Consider the following 18,767-nt stretch of genomic DNA (forward strand, 5'->3'; position numbering starts at 1 on the left):
GAGTATACGCCAAAGCATTCAGAACACTTTCAAAATTCAGGTTGGTTATTTGTAGATCCTTTTCTGGAAAACTTACTTCCAGGCTAAAGAAAAGCTCAAATTCACCTGGTTTGTTTTGAAAAGGAGCAAGAAATATACACAATTTCAGTATATGTTCTTATTCAAATAGTTCAAAACAAATGTTGAAAGAAGAGTCTAGAGGAATGATAATTTGAGAGCAATTATGCTAGATCCAGTACAGTCCTTGGAAGGAGACCTTTAAGCCAGTGCCATCATGGTACTGGTAGACACTTCATCACTGCAGAGAACACTTCACACTTTGGCACAAAGGTGAAACTTTCTGTGGGAGCAGTGTGTGGGTTTGTTATGTTTTGTATAAAAAATTTCATTTCATTCAGCAACAAGCTTTGAAAAAGTAAAAATATTGACCTTCCCCTGAGCAAATGGCCAGCAACGTTGCCCAGGTTTTATAAAAAAACCCAAAGCCCTACTAAGGCACTAACCTCCACTAGAAACTCATTTCTACTGAAACTTCTGGATATGTATCTTGTACTGTCAAGATTTTCAGAAACATTTCAGAAAATACTTCCAGCACACCCAAGTTTTATCCCTAAAATAGGTTATATTGGAGCCGGGGAACAAGACCTATGCGTACCGCCACTTTCAGTACTTGAGAACTCAATGTAAGTTTTCATAGGCATTTAAAATTTTTCTTTTGAAAAGCCTGAATAATAAACATGCATCACCTTTCACAAATGTTTGTCTAAACAACATTCATAATACTGATTTAACCTACAGTGACATTGTAGATAAAAACTAATGATCCAATATGCTTTGGCTGTAGTGCTTTTAACAGCAGTTTTAACTGTTTTCCTTTATGAACACTCAGATTATTATTGCTCATAATTTATTTTTCTTTTTTTTTATATACAGTGATGAAGAGGTGAATAATACTTCTCATTTATCTCTGTTTCAACAGGAGGGATATTTGAAACTGTGGAAAATGAACCTGTTAATATTGAAGAATTGGCTTTCAAGTTTGCAGTCACCAACATTAATAGAAACAGAACACTGATGCCTAATACCACATTAACCTATGACATCCAGAGAATTAACCTTTTTGATAGTTTTGAAGCCTCAAGGAGAGGTAATTATCTCATTTACTGTGTCAGTACCATACGTGTTCTGTACTGCCTTTCCCCAGCCAAGTCTCCCTCTTCTTTTTTGCTCTGCTTGTAACATGTATATATGAATGGCAACATAAAATTCATCTTTCAAAGTTATTTGAACTATGAATGAAGCTGGACTTCACTTGTCATCTAGTTTCTGATAAAAAAATCCCAAACATACTCTCTGCATGCTAAGAGCCCCAGATGGAAGGTGACAAGTCCAACCCATTTTTCTTTCAAAAAAACCCCAAACATTTGCCACTTGGAATTCTGTAGAATATGATCATGGACTATCAGGGAGCACAGGAGGGTGTCACAGCCCATAATTAACATACACAGATATCCATTGTTTACACTGAATTATTTTTATTGTCCTTTAAAGAACAGAGGCCAGTAGTCTCCCTGTCCTGTAATCTTAATGCTTCAGAGGATTAGAGACAGAAGTGAATATCTCTGTTATAAACAACTATAAGAATTAGAGTGGATAAGTTGGGATTTTTTTTTTTTCAGGAACAATCTAGTTCCTGAATTTACATGGTGTGCACACAATCTCATGCAAAGAAGTCTGGACAAAGACCTGTAAGTCACTAAGACTTTGTAGATGTGCTTTGCAGTTCACTATAACATCTGTCGCAGTGAATGATACAAGATATGCTTTCTACAAGGCAAAAGATACTTCTACTATGAGGCAAATGAAGGCTGGAAAATGAACATGCTTCACATCATGAATCATACTAGAATTCTCATGAGCTGCCACTCTCCAAACATCTGAGTTACTAAATTCTTCCTGTGGTACTCTAGTTTCTTACTAAAGACTGGAAAAAAAGGAGAGTGCTTTAGGAGAACATCAAAAATGACTTTAAAATCTCTTTACTGCATTTTTTTTTTTCAAATATCAGATATGTGCTGGAACTATACGCTATCAAAAATCAAGTATGCTGGATTTGTAATCCATATAATCCAAACACACAGGATTTTAGATACCCTGTAGAGTGAGAATCTCTTCTGTGACTATAGTGAAAGGACCTTCTCCATTTAATCTGCAGGAAGGATTTTGTTGTAAATATTTTTGTAAATCTATATGCAAGGAATCAATTCAGAGAGTAGTAATTTCTTCTCATCATGAATTATTGATATTATTTATGCAATTTGCACATTAATATCTGTGATCCTTTAAGAAACCTTCTGAATTAAACCTTGAAAGCCTGTGCATTTTATGCTGCCTGTAAAACACTCATTTGTAGATGGGAAACAGAAAATAATTGATTTTCTGTCATATTCTGTTAATTTCAGAGAGCTAAATATTAATTTTACAAATCTCATCTTATTGTAGATTTTTATGTACTTAGTATTTCACCCAACCACTATCATTTCTGAATTTCTCCACAAAAAAAAAAACCTACCTTACAAAGAGCACAGCACTGCATCTCAGTGCAGGGCTTTGTCCCAGTCGATAAAGACCTTATTAGAAACATTTGCAGTAAATTTTGCTAACAGACAAAAGTAACCTGTATTACTTCATCTTCTGTCTGTTAGCCCGAAAAGACATGGTAGTGAAAGAAAAATTAAAAGACACTACAGAAGGGATTCTTTTGGCTGAGATGTAGGCACAAGGAGAAAAAAACCTTTGTTGATACTAGCATTTGACTGGAAAGGTATTAAAATGTCAGTATGTGTTGATTATTTCCCTGTGTCATTACTGAGGGCTTTAGGCTTTACTGCTTGTTTTGCAAACACAGATTATAGAGCATCATGAATCATAGTGCCCTTTACTTTGTATACGTTCAGCAGCTTAAAATTAAAGCAACTCACATTGGTAGTAGGTTTCCAGTCAGGGAAAGAATCTGCATAGTGTCTGTTGTGATTCCATGAACATATTTTCTGACATGCTGCCATGAAACTTAATTCATATGACATCCCTTTGGCAAGCCCATAGCCAGGAAGCTCCTGGTTTCTCCAGGATAATACCACTCTGAGAAAGGCAATTTAGGAATCGATGAGATCTGAAGGTAATGAGCAGAGAAGTTGTTTTGGTTTTTATTTGTAGCAAGCAGGTTTTAGGATATAATGCTAATCAGTAAAGACATTTTCTGGAAAAATTTGCAGATCTCTCAGTGGTTTTGGGAGCAACATGGTTACCCATTCTCGCTTTGAAATTATGGGGATGAATGGAAAATAAATGATCTCAGTAAACATCACACAAGTGACTCGCTTCTGCCAACTAACATCTTCTTCCTCTCCTCCTCAGCATGTGACCAGCTTGCTCTTGGTGTAGCTGCTCTGTTTGGGCCTTCTCACAGCTCCTCTGTCAGCGCAGTACAGTCCATTTGCAACGCACTTGAAGTCCCACACATTCAGACCCGATGGAAGCACCCTACAGTAGATAACAAAGATGCATTCTATATCAACCTCTATCCAGACTATTCAGCCATCAGCAGAGCGGTTTTAGATCTTGTACTATACTACAAGTGGAAAATAGTAACAGTTGTATATGAAGACAGCACAGGTAAGTAGTAGTAGTGCACTGCAGATCATGTACTTTTATTAATGTACATACATCAATAAATTCGGTGAGAGAGAGTGCCTGTAATAGCTCAGTTTGGCAAGCTTACAGCAGTTTTCCCCAGGATATTGAAGAAAAGGGTCTTTTAAGGCTCAGCTGTCCTTATGTTGCTGTGGCTTTTGGAAAGCTGTTCATTTAACCAGACCTTAAGAAGTCACCAGGATCCTGGATTCTGAATACTCAATTATGTTTTACTTCCTATTTGTGGAACAAATAGCACAGCATCAAACTGATAAATTTTCTAGTATGGGGCTGATAAGGGATTCCCATTCTCAGTGAAAGGCCAACCTTAAAAGGGATGCATCTACAACCACAAATTTCAAGCTGCACAATTTTTAATGTAGAAACTACCTTGTTCATTGAAACTATCTCAGAAACAGTCAACCCACTGTCAGCTGGGTACTGAAGACTGAATCCTAAAGTTGCAATTCATGTAAATGTTTCCAGCCCGGGACTCTTATCTCAGAGATCTTTCAGTCTTTGCAACAAGAACCTCCCCCTGGGACACACAGTAGTCATAACTGTCCAGCAACATACTATAGTCAGTTAATATCAGTATTGTGTCCCTTCTTATTTGCAGGGAAAAAAAGAAAAGAGATAATAATGCATTCATTCCTGAGAACAAGTGATTTAAAAACTTCTTAGAGACTAGGACTTGTTTGGGGTTTTTTAATACATGGAGACTGTGGAAGAATGTTGTTATAAGGAAGTCTGTTGCATGTCTTTACATATACAGGCTTTATTACCCCTGTAGGTGATACCATATACTGTATTGAATTTGTTTCTGAGAAATTCATTAGCTGCTTTGGTCATTGAGAGGACTGTGTACCTAAACTGCTCTCAGAAGGAGTCCTGTCCAGCAACATTACATATCAAAATTTATTCCAAGCGTGACTGCAGGGAACATAATCTTTCCTGCATTGCAGACTCAATCATGTATTAAGGGCCCATAAACTAGCTTCACAAGAAAAGATTTGCATGGAAACAAGCCGTTAAAAGCTCAGAGAGGTCTATAGCTCTTCTGTCAAAACACAGGAAAACCCAAGCAAGGCCTGCCAACCAATTTATTTTTTTTTTGCAGAGCACAAAGTTAAAGGTAAAGGCACATTCTAAGCAGCAGAAAATATTTTCTTGAGGACATCGTATCTGTAGAGATGAGGAAAATAGAGACAACTAAATAAGACTTACACTGACAGTTATTCCACTGTAAACTCTCATCACTATCCTTCAACACTGTATTTTTGTGGTAAAAGTATGGCTCAGCCATACATATTTCTGAAAAATCCTCTGTGCATTAGCAATCATTGATGCAAATACAGGACTTCACTGACAGTCCTACTCTGAGACTTGTGTTCCTCTTTCTCTTTCCACTATCTATGTAAATATAGCATTTTCTAGAGCTCTAAGAATGTGGAAGTAACATTTAAATTGACAATCAATTGCCATTGATAACGGCATAAACCAAAACTGATTGCACCATGAACTCAGGCATCTGCCTCAGCCTTTAAAGGGAGTATGAAAAAAGAATAAAAAAACATGCCTTGTAAAATCATGTTGTAAAACAGTGTCTGAAAGACAGAATTCTGATTTAAAAAAAAAAAAAAACAACAACCAAAAACACCAAAAAAAACCCCAAACTCAACTTAAAGCTAAAAACAAACTGTCCTACTGAGTCGAAAAGGCAGGTCTCTGTGCCAACGTTCTGCTCACCTTGGACTGGGAGATTACACCAAAAGGCTGGAGGTAGAAGAGAAAGAAAAAGTCAGGCTGGGCTTGTTGCCATGGTCTTCTTGCACTTCCATTATGATAATCTAGCTTGGCAGGATTTCTGCTGGACTCCTAGCACTGTATACCAAAATATAGATAAACAAGAAGATGTCTACTCTATTACCAAATTAGCATTCCAAAACACTAAGTGCTATGTACGTAGTCAGTAACAAAACTGATATTAAAGAAACTTCATTTGCAGAGATATTTACAAGGTGAATTAATCACCAATCATTTTATTAACTTGGAGTTGGGAAAGTAAACATCTCAACTTTGATCAATATAAATGCTCTTTGGATTTGAGGTTAGAGTGACACCGTTCAGCTCAAGCTCTTTTTATTTCTTGTCTCTCATATTTGACATTGCTACACCACAAGAAGAAAAACCATATTAACCTATTTTTTTTCTTAGACACTAATTGTATGTAAACAGCAGCTCCATTTCTAAGCAAACAACGAACTCGTAGCTGTAACAATGAAATTCCAATGATCCATATGCAGATTATTTATGTTGAGATTAGCCCTGCTCCAGGTTATGAGTTTATTTTGAAGTTTAAGTGTAGAAAATCCTGCTTTCATCCTTCACACTAGAGCACTGCTTACAAGCTCACATGCCATCATGGCCAGTTTCAGCACAGAGGCCACATACTGTACCAGTTTGCCAGCCTGTAGTTGCCCACCTCCTGTAGTGATGGTTTACCCTGCTGCATGGACACACCCATTAACAGAAATGGAGTTATGAGTCTGGGCTGAACAATGTTAAAAAAAAAAAACAGTTCATCTGAGTCAGCTCATGTTTCCAAATCACTTGTGCCTACTCTCCTTACCTCAAACACTATTTACTGTGCTGCCAGTTTTTGACATTCAAAAGTTTTTCAACCATAACTTTTTTCCAGTCAATGATTTTGGAGTTCATACAAAGACAAGAGCACTACAAATACCTGAATGGCTTAGCACCAGCCTTCACAGAACCCTGCTTCTGAATAAGGCTTTCTCATTGCCATCTGTTTTTTGAGATCAGGCAAATGATTATATTACAGGCCTACATTTTTCATGAGCAAGTTGTATGCTATATGAAGATGGAAATCTCCCAGGGGCAAATGCTTTACCTCTAGGAAGCTACCTGTGTCAACAGAACTTGTTAACACCAAACAAAGGCACTGGGTGTGATACAGAGCTATATTCCCTTAACAGCAAATTTTATATAAACAGGCCTAGAAAACTTGCAACCAATAGTGCTAAAAATTACACTTAGAATAGGAAATGCTTACTCTTTTGATAAGATACTTCTTATTGAATACTGTGGTAAATGATGCCAAATGCATCATGTTAAGCCACTTTACTGTCTCCTCCAAAGGCACTTACATTTGTGAAGTATATTCATGTTTCCTGAGTTGAGCTGATCAGATTTTTACCCTCCTGACTCTTGGACTTCAATAGAAATAAGAATAATAAAGCACACTACAGCTGAATTTATTTCTAATTGCTGTCCTTACTGTGCCATTGAAAGATGGACTTTCAGCCAAAGTCATCTTGCCTGATAGTAAATTAATGGCTTCTGGCTACAGAGTAAATATTTATTTAAGCATCTCATAGTTTTCCTGAAATTTTCATCCCATTTATTAATGTCTATAGCTTTCCAATGCTAGAGAAAAACAAAACTCCTAAGTGAATGCATTTATTTATCAAGCTGATATCGTGCTCCTTTTTTCCATATCAAGCATAACCCACCTTATGTTCAGAGTCCCCAGGTCATAATCAGCCTTCATTCTGATTATTAATTACTCTTCATTTTTCATCAAGGTGTTAAAAAAGAGTTAGTTTATATAAAGTGCAATGCCTTTGTGTAAGGCAAAAAAAAATTGTCTCCTGAAGTTTAAAGACAACCTAATAAAGCCTTGCAAGAGATTGCATGATACATTGAGCATGCATGTCCCAAACTTAGGTACCATAAATCATGATGTATTGTTCCACATGCTAGAACTGGATAGGTATCCCATTCTCTAGTTTAATTTAGCAGTGTGTAATAGATTCCTTCTAATATCCCACTATTGCACTGTGTTATTTGGCACATTGATCTGTAACAGACACATGACTTTGTATCAGTTATCAACAACTCAAACAAAAGAAATAACACTGCCTTCAATGAAGTTTCATTCTGCTTTTGATCTGTCTTCCCTGAATTCAATAATTTAAACCTACTAGCTGCTGAGAAGGGGAAATACATCAAACTCCTCATCTTCTCTAAGCAGAATACAGAGAGGAGGCCAAGGAAGTTAGTGAAACAAGTCTGGTTTCCATCCTTATATATCCTTTGTTTTGAATTCCTAAATCGAACCTTTCAATGTCCAGGATACATCACTTTTGAGCCCTTCTAACCAAGGTTGCTACTTCCTTCCCAACCTCATGGGCAGTCTAAAATGCATTCTTCCTGTTGCAGGCTAAGCTGTAGGTGACCTCACCAAGCAACAGAAAAGTGTCTGTCCTGAGGACTGCACTTGCCCAGGACTTCCCCATTCCCTCCAGGAGTCAGACTAACCACTTCACATTTAAGGCTTGGTGGTATCATGTCCAAGGGTCTGGATTTGTTGAGGAGGAGGAATAAGGAGATCACTGATGGTTATTCACCTGTGCTGGCATTATTTTTTACATTACAATTATAATTAACATAATTATGTTGGCAGTCAGTTGATTCAAGCTTTTTCCTGGTCCTCCACAAAAAAATAACTGCAGTTCTTTTCAACGCTTCTCTTCAGTCATTGTAGCTAGGCTTTGCCTTCACTTCATGTGGTAGAAGAAGTTATGCCAAGTGCAATGTCTGTGTCTTATGTAGCCAAAGAAGATATTTTAGGGCACACAGCTTTTTCATTCCCCCAAAAAAGGAGACGGACATGGGTGGGCAAATCCTTTTTCTTCTACTCTTTATTATTTGCACATTTGCTCCTGGAAAGAGAAACAACAACACTAAGTCTGAGGCTGTGGATAAGATGTAAGATTCCCTGAATGATGAACTCTTCCTCCCATATTTCAATTTTCCCTCTTAGACCTCCTGCTTGTTATAGTGGTCAAGACACTGTGGTAAGGGGCTGAACACTTGAGTGCATGATACAACCAAGCTACAGCTTTACAGATAGATTACATACTCACCTACTTGTTAGTCAGTGTTGGAAGCCTGTGCCCCATTCTCATAGTAATGATCTCAAATTGTTTCATATTTACACAGCCTGGCTTCCAGCCAGGCTCTGATCTCACAACACTTGCAGTAATTTACATTTGAATACTCATGATGCTTAATGTTCTATATTGATTGTTGATACTTGAAAACCTGCAAAGAACAGACCCAGCGTTGGAGGCGGAGGAAAAGATTATTTTTTTTTCAAAACCCATTTTCAGTACTTGAGTGAAAGCCAACAGTCCTCAACAGAGGAGGCATTCATTCACTAACCTCAGAAGAAATAGTAATGTTTCATCTTGCCTTATATATACACCATTGGACCATTCAGCAAAGAACAGTCATGCACAAAACATATATATACCAAATCCCAACAGTAGAGTGATGAGTTTTTTCATATTAATAGCTTGTTTGATTTTTGTTTAAGACGTGTTTCTTGCTTGTATTCTCTTCATACATATTTTTAAGGCAGCCTTTTACTTTCACTCAACAGGAGATCATGATTTTTTTTTTGTGGGCAAATTACATTCATGGGTAATAAGAGAGACACTAATCACACACCTCAAAAAATTCTTAACTATCTTACGTAGGTTTTGAAAGCAGTACAAATTGCCTAGGAGTGCTGAATTAGCTAGTAGAATTGCACTGTGTTTAAACACTCGGGCAATTCTCCAACTGGTTGAGCTCTACTGACTTCAAATAAGCCAAGTAGGTTTGCACAAGCTGAAGACATAGTCTTAGAAATCACATTCTTGTGTTTACAGGTATAGAGTTGGATCTCAAAAGATTTCACTTCTTTGTAAGATTTCAGACTTGCTGTGTGACTTTATGCAAGTCAATTCTTCAGAAGGCTTTTTGTCTCTGAACAGATAATAAGAAAAATTTAAGGGCCCTTCTCAGGTGTATTGCAATGTATGCTGAAACGAGGGCAGTGAGAGCCATGTGGCTGGCAAGTAAGAATAATTATTGGTAAGTGGTACTCAGGCTAACGACTGGCTTCTAAGCCACACAAAGGAGGTACTGGCCATTTAACACTTTTCTACATCACCTCTCATATGCTCATGCTTCACATTAGGTAGTAAATTTAGTAAGGAAGTTTCTTCTGTTCTATACTTCTGTTGTTTTATATTGAAATAATAATTAGCTGACAGGGAAGAAGCATTATATCCTTTTTGCAATAAACTGTAGCAATAGAACATCAATACAAACATGTTCCATAGCCACAGAGTCATTTAGGTTGGAAAAATCGTTTAAGATCATCAAGTCCAGCTGCTCACCTAGCACAGCCAGTCACCCAATTAAAATCTGTTTCAGAATATTTAGATGCTGAAGCCAAGTTTGAACATGACAAGGAAAAGCTATAACAATATTATCATAGTTCCAACACCCCTGCCATGGGCAGGGCCACCTGCCACTCGACTCAGCCGCACAAAGCCCCATCCAACCTGGCCTTGAATGCTCCCAAGGAAGGGGCATCCACAATGTCCCTGGGCAACCTGTTCCAAAATCTCACCACCCTCACAGTAAAGAATTTCTTCCTAATAGCTAATCTAATGCCACCCTCTTTCAGTTTGAAACCATTATCCCTCATCCTATCACTACAGTCCCCGATGAGGCCAGTCTCCTTCCTATGATCCCCTGTAATAGGACAAGGGCCAATGGGCACCAACTAGAACACACAAAGTTCCACCTAAAAGTAAGGAAAATATTTACATTGTGGGCGATGAAGCACTGGAGCAGGCTACCCAGAGAGGTTGTGGAGTCTCCTTCTCTGGAGACTTTCAAATCCTACCTGGACATGGTGACCCTGCTTTAGCAGGAGGTTGGAGTATATGATCCCCAGAGGTCCCTTCTAACCCCTATCATTCTGTAATAAAAAGTCCCTCCCCATTTTTCTTGTAGATCCCCTTTAAGTATTAGAAGGCCGTTATAAGGTCTCCCCAGACCCTTCTCTTCTCCAGGCTGAACAATCCCAAGTGTCTCAGTCTGTCCTCACAGGGCCGGAGCTCCAGCCCTCTGATCACCATTGTAGCCCTTTTCTAGACCTGCTCGAACAGATCCATGTCTTTCTTATTTTGGGGGGCCCTAGAGCTGAACATCCACCAACACCTCCAAGTCCTCTGCAGGGCTTCAGCCAATCCACTCATTGCCCAGCCTGTATTTGTGCTTGGGATTGCCTCACCCCAGATCGAGGACCTTGCGCTTGGTCTTGTTGAACTTCCTGAGGTTCACACAGACCCACTTCTCAAACTTTTCAGGGTCTCTCTGGATGGCATCTCTTCCCTCCAGCGTGTTTATCACACCACACAGCTTGGTGCCACCAGCAGATTTGCTGAGGGTGCACTCATTTAGAAGTGCAAATATGAAGATAACAACTACCCTTTGGTTATGTAAAATATGTTGGGGCTGATAAGAGACCTTGTTTAGGTGACAATAAACACGCATTGCACAGAATGGTTAGTTGTATAATTGCATATCATTTTTCAGGTCTAATTCGCCTGCAAGAGCTCATCAAAGCCCCTTCTAGATACAACATTAAGATCAAAATCCGCCAACTGCCCTCTGGGAATAAAGACGCCAGGCCTTTACTCAAGGAGATGAAGAAGGGCAAGGAGTTCTATGTGATATTTGATTGCTCACATGAAACGGCAGCAGAAATCCTTAAGCAGGTAAGGGGAAAGGGATGAAAAACCACAACACTCATTTTATACCACAAAAGCTGTTAGCCTCTCTGACTTTTATTTTCTGGGAAACACTAAATCTGAATGCATTTACCAATTAGGGTATAGGCTTGTTAATACCAGAGACAGAAGTTCTTACGGAACACACAGCAGCATGTGTAGTGAGACTTCTGCAAGACCTCAGGGCTTCCCAGAGCCATAAGGAGCAGCAGCAATATTGGTGTCTGAAGTGAAACCCATATATATCCTGCAGAAGGAAATATGCATTTCTTTTTAACATTTCAGGTTCTGCTTGACTAGGAAGATTGTTGCATTTATTTTAGCTTGTCCTGGTTTAATCAATACAGTTTTTATATCTTCCCCTAAGAAAAAAAAAAAAAAAAAAAAGTGCTTGGGAAGCAGATCATGTTGAACTATTGCCTCCACAGAGATTGCACATCAGGTTCAATGCTGACTACAGTAACAACAGGGCATGAGTCCACTGCAAACAAGAGCATAGCTCTTCATTCACTTCCCTGCAACGTAGCAAGATTTGGTCTGCTGGCACTACCTTGTTACATTTCAAACTTTAGTACATCAAGAAGGTTGAATCAGAAGAAAGATTTATAGTTTGGAACAGGAATAGATGCTATTGGGCAAGGGCTGACATGGCACTGACCTAAGTGTGAAAGCTGGACAGCCACACAAGGCAACGAGAAACACCACAAAGCCTGATGTTAATGGGCTGGGACATTACCAGGGGCATACAAAGAGTGGTGTAAATTAGAATTTACTGTTGTCACTTACTATATATTTCTAGACAATCAAAATCTGAAGCACAGGCTTCTGCAATTCATTGACCTATAGACAATAATACCTAGCAAAAAATCCATTGTGAAAGGTATTCCCCTTTTTGCTACAATGGTAGGTACATAGGGTTGATGGTTTTACTGTCAGTCAGTCTAATGGGAAACACTAATCCCTGAAGAGAGGTTCCACTGATGTAAATGTACAGCTATGGGGCATAGCATAAAGGTTAAAACCTATACTTTCAACCCAGAATGTTTTGCTGAAATATTTAAGTTATGCAGAGCAGCATTCTGTAACAAATTAGGAAAGACAGCTTACTGGTTTCATTAGTCTGAGGAGCCTGAAATCATCCTCTCCAGACTAGAGAATATTGGTTCTGTGAATACAGATGTGCAGAATGATGTCCTAAATCAGAGGCAACACTGCTGAGAACAGCACAGAAGTTCTCATGAACTGGCAGAGTTAGATTTATTGCTGTCAGAAAAGTTGGCCTATGTTAAATTTTAGAGTTTTCCTGGTTCAAGTTATATGCTTAAGCTACAGCAGGGCCAGATGCAGGCATGATGTTGGGAGTGTGAGGGAAGAGCAACGGGAGGGTGCACAATCGTGCAGCTGCTTTCTCATGTGATGAAGAGTGCACTGTAGCAAGTAACATTAATTGGGGAGGGGGGTGCACAGGAGAGCTGCTGTCACCTCAGTCTGCTCCCTGTAGGGCTGTCCAAAAGCATTAAAACATGACAGCATGTACAAGCTGCTCCAAAATGAGATTTGCGGGGGAAGAGTTAAACTGACAACACAAATTTTCAAGGATCTACAAGAAAAAAGTGCAGATGTCTGGCACACTGCAGGAGGCACAAAGCTTCAAAAATACAAGGCTGAGCATATAAAAATAAGAAAAATAAACTTAGTGTCAAAATAAGAAGAGGAAGTGCTAAAAGATGCACTAAGACAGGGCGAAGTGGCAGAACGGTTTGTGTGGGAAATGCATCAAGGAGACAACTGACAGTCTGCAGATACAGGTGATGCTCTCTGATGCCTTAAGAACTCAGGGAAGGATGGTGAATGGCAGTGTGGAAGAGAAATGGGAAATTAAGAGATACAATTGTGGGTCAGAGCTAGGGGAAAGGAAACAACATAAATATGGGCTAGAAAGAAAAGGGAAATGGTATTTATGTGAGATAGTTCTGTGGCTGAATCTAGGTGCTAGCAGCAGTAACTTAATGTGCTGAAGTTCCACACTGTCAAAGGCATCTGTGAAATGGGCAGGTGTGGAGGGCTCAGAAATCACATATGACACATCTGATTATAGGTTAGCTGCCGGAAGTGCTGTGGTTCACATTCTGAGCACTGCACACAGAAACCCCTATATAATTTTATACTGAATGAAAACAAGATGTTAAAGAGAATACTATCAAAATTATTTTAAGAAAACTCTGCAATGTTAGTAGAGAATATTATTTACTTTGTAAATGATCCAATAGACATTATAGGAAAAATACATATCATTGTTAAATTATATAAGATTCCTGATAGGAGTAGAAATCAGAACAAGCATCCATTTAAGCCTGTCCCCAAAGCAACAATTTCTTGTCTGCCTACTGTATTTACAATAATATAGCAGATGTTGAGTAGCCCATGCAGGTGAAGATAAATAAAGGAAGCGTAGATTTTCAGTGGGTTGGGTGGTAGAAGGTATTTTACAGATTAAAACTGCAGCAGGGTCACACAGGCACATACCCAACACTGCTTATGCTTGATTCCTGTGTCTTCCTCACTCTCTGAGCCTGCACAGGTTCTCCACTAAAAGCTTTACACAAGGGTCTGCATTTCCTTGCTTCCAAGCCCAAGGTTGCCACCCCTGCACCAGGATCTGTTCCATCTCCTTTGGACAATCCCTAGCCAAAGCAGGCAGAGTCCCTCAACTCTTCCAAGTCTCTAGGAGAGAGGCAAGATGTTCCCCCTCACTTCCCTCTAGTCACATCTCCCTGCTGTGAGGCAGTGAAGCATACTGCCAGCAGCATTTCTGCCAGACACCAGTCTTCCTCCCAAATGAAGGCACAGGCAGGGCAGAAAAGCTGCTGCCCTTCTTCCAGCAGTGCCCATGCTGCTGGGCTTGGTGGAAGCAGCGATGGCTCTGCAAGCAGAAGCTGCTTGCACCAGTGCTCAGAGGGGCACTAGCTGTGTTGTGACTTGTTGCCCTGGAAAGGAGGGCAAGCGATGCCTAAAAGCTCTTTCTGGAAGCAAAAGGATTGACATGTCTGAAAGTACGTCCCAAAAGAGTTAGCATATGGAGCTGTTCTGGGGAGCATGGAGCTACCTGACCCAGCTGCATTGCTGGGCTGTGGCACTAAGGGAGGTGACCTCTTGCCTCCTTCAACTTATTGTTTACAGAACAGCACAAATGACAGATTTCTTCTCTTAAATGAGACTATATTGCTTATTTATGGCTTCAACTAAAATACCATTGAGACACGCTTCTTCCTTGTGCTCAACAAGAACAGGCAAATCAATAACCTAATTTAAACAAAATACAAAGCCTGCACATAGCTGAATAACCTATTCCCTGAACTCACACATTTCCCCTTTTTCTCTGAAATGCTGCAGAAAGCACAGTCTTTCACAGTCTCCAACCAGTTTAATGAGGCCTGGTCCTCTCATCATCCAGATCTGGAAAGAGCAAGAGGATATTGTGATTATTAATTGCTGCCCTTTCGGATAGTCACTCTGCATTTTCTCTCCATATTCCCTCATGAAGGTTGGTAACTTCATGCAACTGCTGCATGGTGGCTAAAGACGTTTTCCAGCTTTGTTGCCTGTACCAGGTAACAATTCAAACCAACTGCTTTGCTGCCCAAAGAGGCCCACTCCACAGAGATCAGGATAATCTGAAATTACTTGAACTGGAAAGTTATGCCAGCAGGGTTTTCAAACAAGATGTACTGAACCATCAAAGCTGGTTGGTGAAATTGGAGCTGGTCTGACTCTCCCATAGTCTACTTGAAAATCTTGTCTCCTGGAGTTTTAAAATGCATGAAGACTGGACAAATCACCTGGCAAGAAGAAGGATCTGCTAGATAATTAGATGCCAAAAACAAGAGTTAAGTGCAGCTGTGGCTTTTTAGGGTAAAACCATGATTTCCAAAGTCCTGCTCAGGATCAGCTTAAGCTCTATAGGAGCCTCTCTGTTTGACTTCAGCAATCTGTCCTGCTCTGTTCCAAAGGGTGCTTAGCACCTCTTTCCTTTCCAAGCCTAAGTCACTTTCTGAATTTGTCCAAGATCAGTGGGACTGAGTCTCTTATGCATCCCTTATGCAAGGAAGCTGGAAACACTTTCTTAGGGAAAAACCTGATGCTTACAACATTCATCTGAAATATTTTGTGGACAGAGGTTTCATGTTCTGTCTAAACTAGGCAACCAATCTTATAAATCAGTTAAATCTACCTATTACAAACTGCAATCTGTTTTATGCATGAATATTCCAATATATCTTGTACACACTGTATTTAGTATGACATCACCTTTTTGTAGGAGGAACTTAGTTCAAGAGGTTTAGTTGTTATGGTAAACCTTCAATTTATTCTTCTAACAAACCAATAATTGACATAGATTTTACTGTTAGGCACTTGTGGATTATGTTGCTACTAGGCTTAAATTATCTACTCCTTCCTCCATGCCTCTGAAATAAATTTTAGGAAGTGCACTGTATGTTTAATAGGGATTAGGACATAAATAAAGCAATTTATAGAGATTTCTATGCTCACTTTCACTATATGACAGACAAAGAGCAAAATAATTAATTCAATTAATATAAAATATGAAAACTAAGTGTCATCATAGTATACGTTACAGGCACGATAAAAAATGTGAGAATATAAAACTTCATTTCTTGAGTACGCTTCTTCTAGTAACTTGTCAGGTAGGCTGAAGACCACTCTCTGCTAAGGCAGGATTAGCTTTATCCTCATTGCCACTAGAGAAATACCAGTGGCAGATCTTTCCAGATCCCCCAGGCCCCAGGATGGGAAGCAGACAGACACTCAGCTTAAAGGTTCTCCTCTCTGTTATTCATTTTATAAGGGAGTTTTGCTGGGGAAATGTCCTCTTATGTTCACCTGGTTTCTGCTGAATGGCATGAGATGGCAAGAGGTTAAGACATCAGCAAAGACCATGGGCACAGAAATTGTGTGGCAGAGAGCACAGAAATTATGTGGCACCTTGAAATTTGGCAGTGCACTTCAGTTCCCAAATCTAACTGCAGCTCTCCATGGAAGTAGATGTGGCCATTGTCTCAGAAACTTTATTTAGAGCTTGGAAGATACAGGAGCACAGGCTACTAGTGAGAGTACAGTCTTTTGGGATCCTGGCTGTAAAACATCATAGCTATGCTGTGCTGGGACCTCTGCTTCTCTGGTCTTGTTAGCTGCGCTGTCAAGATGAAAGCTGAACTTGTTACATAAACTTATCGTTGTTCTTTTCTTCCTTGGAAAAATCACCGAGTGGTGCAAATGCAAGCAGACTTTCAAAGCTTAAAGAGTGCTTTCAGTCTTGATACTGTGAGATCATGTCCACACTGGAGTTTGAAAGGCAATGCTGCTGCCCTAGCTCCCTGGGATCTCTTCAGGAAGCAGAAGGAGCCAAACATAGCTGACTGGGGCCCTGAGCAAACACATTCATCCTGCCCTAGTGCCATGGTCCATGTTTCCAGCTCAACTCTAATACTCCTGAAGTAATTGCAGAATATATCTTGTTTCTTGATATGTCTCATATCAATGTTGGAGGAACTCTCTACCACTCCAGCTGGACTACTACTGTGATGGAGCGGGATGCAGATTTCCAATGAGTTAAGTCATATCCAAGTTAAGCTGTTTACAGAGTCCAAGGAAGCACTGTAAACACAACATAAACCTTTCATATCAAACACTTGAAAAGCAAGGAGGCAAAGGGCCTCATTCATTACAATGATTCATTGTGATGTATCTTGCTGATCTTAGAAAACAGTGGTGTCACTAATTAATTGGATAATGAGATACATTCATTTAATGGTCATGAAATTACACAATGAGCAAGGAAAATGCAAAGTGAAAGCAAGCAAATTGTTTTATATAGTTCCTGCTAATATGTTCCACCATCGTTCTGTTTTCAGCCCGCCTTGAAGGAAGACTGACACTAACTCTAAACAAGGTGGTGATTTTTTACAAGATGAAATGTAGGTTGTAGCTGGGATATTGTGCAAGCCAGAAGCAGGCTGTTCAAAGAGATTTACAGACATAAGACAGAATATTTTTACCCAGTCCCTATTTACTTGGTAAATATATTTTGACCACTAATATTTGTTCAGATTCACACTGCAGTTCATGACTCACAGATAAAAGTACAGGTCTGTGAAAGACAAAGCCCAAATATCTGATCTGAAATGGATGATTAGAGATTGTAATCTCTTTATCTTATTTGCCAGGATAATCTGTAAATCAACCCATATCTGAGTTTGGCTGAGGAACAGTTTATAAAGGCCAGGAAGGATAGGAGATCTGCAAGAGGAATGCAGAATATTTTAGCATGGTTTCACTAGTTTACATTCATCTAAATTCCACAGTAAGTAAAAGCTGTTATTATTTAAATAGGACATTTATATCAGATGCATAATTATTTCAATAATTACATGCAAAGTTATTTAAATAGGAATGTACTCTAGTTTCTTATGGGCAGCTATATACACATAAACCAATCTTGTTGCTTCTTTTTCTCTCTTCTGGACTGCTTTGTTAATTTTCTCTGGAGTGTGAAGGACACTTGCTCTCTGGAAAGAGCCTGTGCAACTACCCTGCAAGGTCCTTCAGAGGTGCCCCAGCCTGAGAGGAGTCTTTGCTCCTGCCATGCTTTTTTTATTGTCTTTCTCCTGGTAGTTCCTAGAAGCTGCACTCCTTGTACCTGCTGTGTTGCAAAAGCATGAGTCCTTTCTACTGAGAACACACAAGTGCAACTCTCCTAGTTATACAAGTTGGAGCATCTGAGTCATTAAGGCTCAGAATTCATTAATGCTTTGGGATCTTCAGCCTTCCTCTTGCTTTTGCTCTAACTTTTCTTCACCTCCTGCTTTCCTAATGCCTTCCTTCCAAATGGGCATTTGGTACTGTCATCAGATCTTCCTCCACTGGGAATTTTGCTTAGCGACCATGCTACCCTAAAACATTTGGTTATTACTATAAAGTTTTATGGGCTGTGAATAAAAAACACCCTATTTTGGTCAATCTACAGATCTAATATGTCACAATGTCTAAGTGCTATATAATGGTTAACTAATTGCCTTAATGATTGCAAGAGGGAAGGACAATCTGTTAAAGCTGGTCTTGTGATCAACACTAAGTGAGAGGGCAGAGCTCAGTGGCAGATCAAGGCTCAGCCTGGGACAGATGCAGCACCAGTTCTTATTCCTTAACCAGACAAGGACATTAGTGATGTGTGTATGACACTTTTAAGCTCTCTTCCAGTTGTCTGTAGCTTTGTATCTTAATCGAGTCATTGTCAATAGAGAAAACACCAATGTGATACATTGATTAAGCTTTTCTGGGCTGCTGTAATACTTTCTCTGGAAAAAATTCAGTGAGCATCTCTTACAGAGTCCTTGA

The 18,767-nt window shown here is 39.4% G+C and overlaps 1 protein-coding gene across 1 annotated transcript in view; it reads left to right on the forward strand.

Moving 5' to 3' along the window:
• Positions 1-979: 979 nt before the first annotated feature.
• Positions 980-18,767, forward strand: part of GRIK1 (glutamate receptor, ionotropic, kainate 1) — a gene marked incomplete at its 5' end in the record, with an annotated part of 73,873 nt that continues 56,085 nt past the window's right edge. Inside the window, 3 exons of the mRNA XM_008949842.1 lie at positions 980-1,147; positions 3,418-3,675; positions 11,158-11,339. Coding sequence (XP_008948090.1) covers positions 980-1,147; positions 3,418-3,675; positions 11,158-11,339 — 608 coding nt within the window. The remainder of the gene's footprint in view (positions 1,148-3,417; positions 3,676-11,157; positions 11,340-18,767) is intronic.

Source organism: Merops nubicus, unplaced genomic scaffold (assembly GCF_000691845.1).
Source record: "Merops nubicus isolate BGI_N331 unplaced genomic scaffold, ASM69184v1 scaffold5651, whole genome shotgun sequence".
NCBI lineage: Eukaryota > Metazoa > Chordata > Aves > Coraciiformes > Meropidae > Merops > Merops nubicus.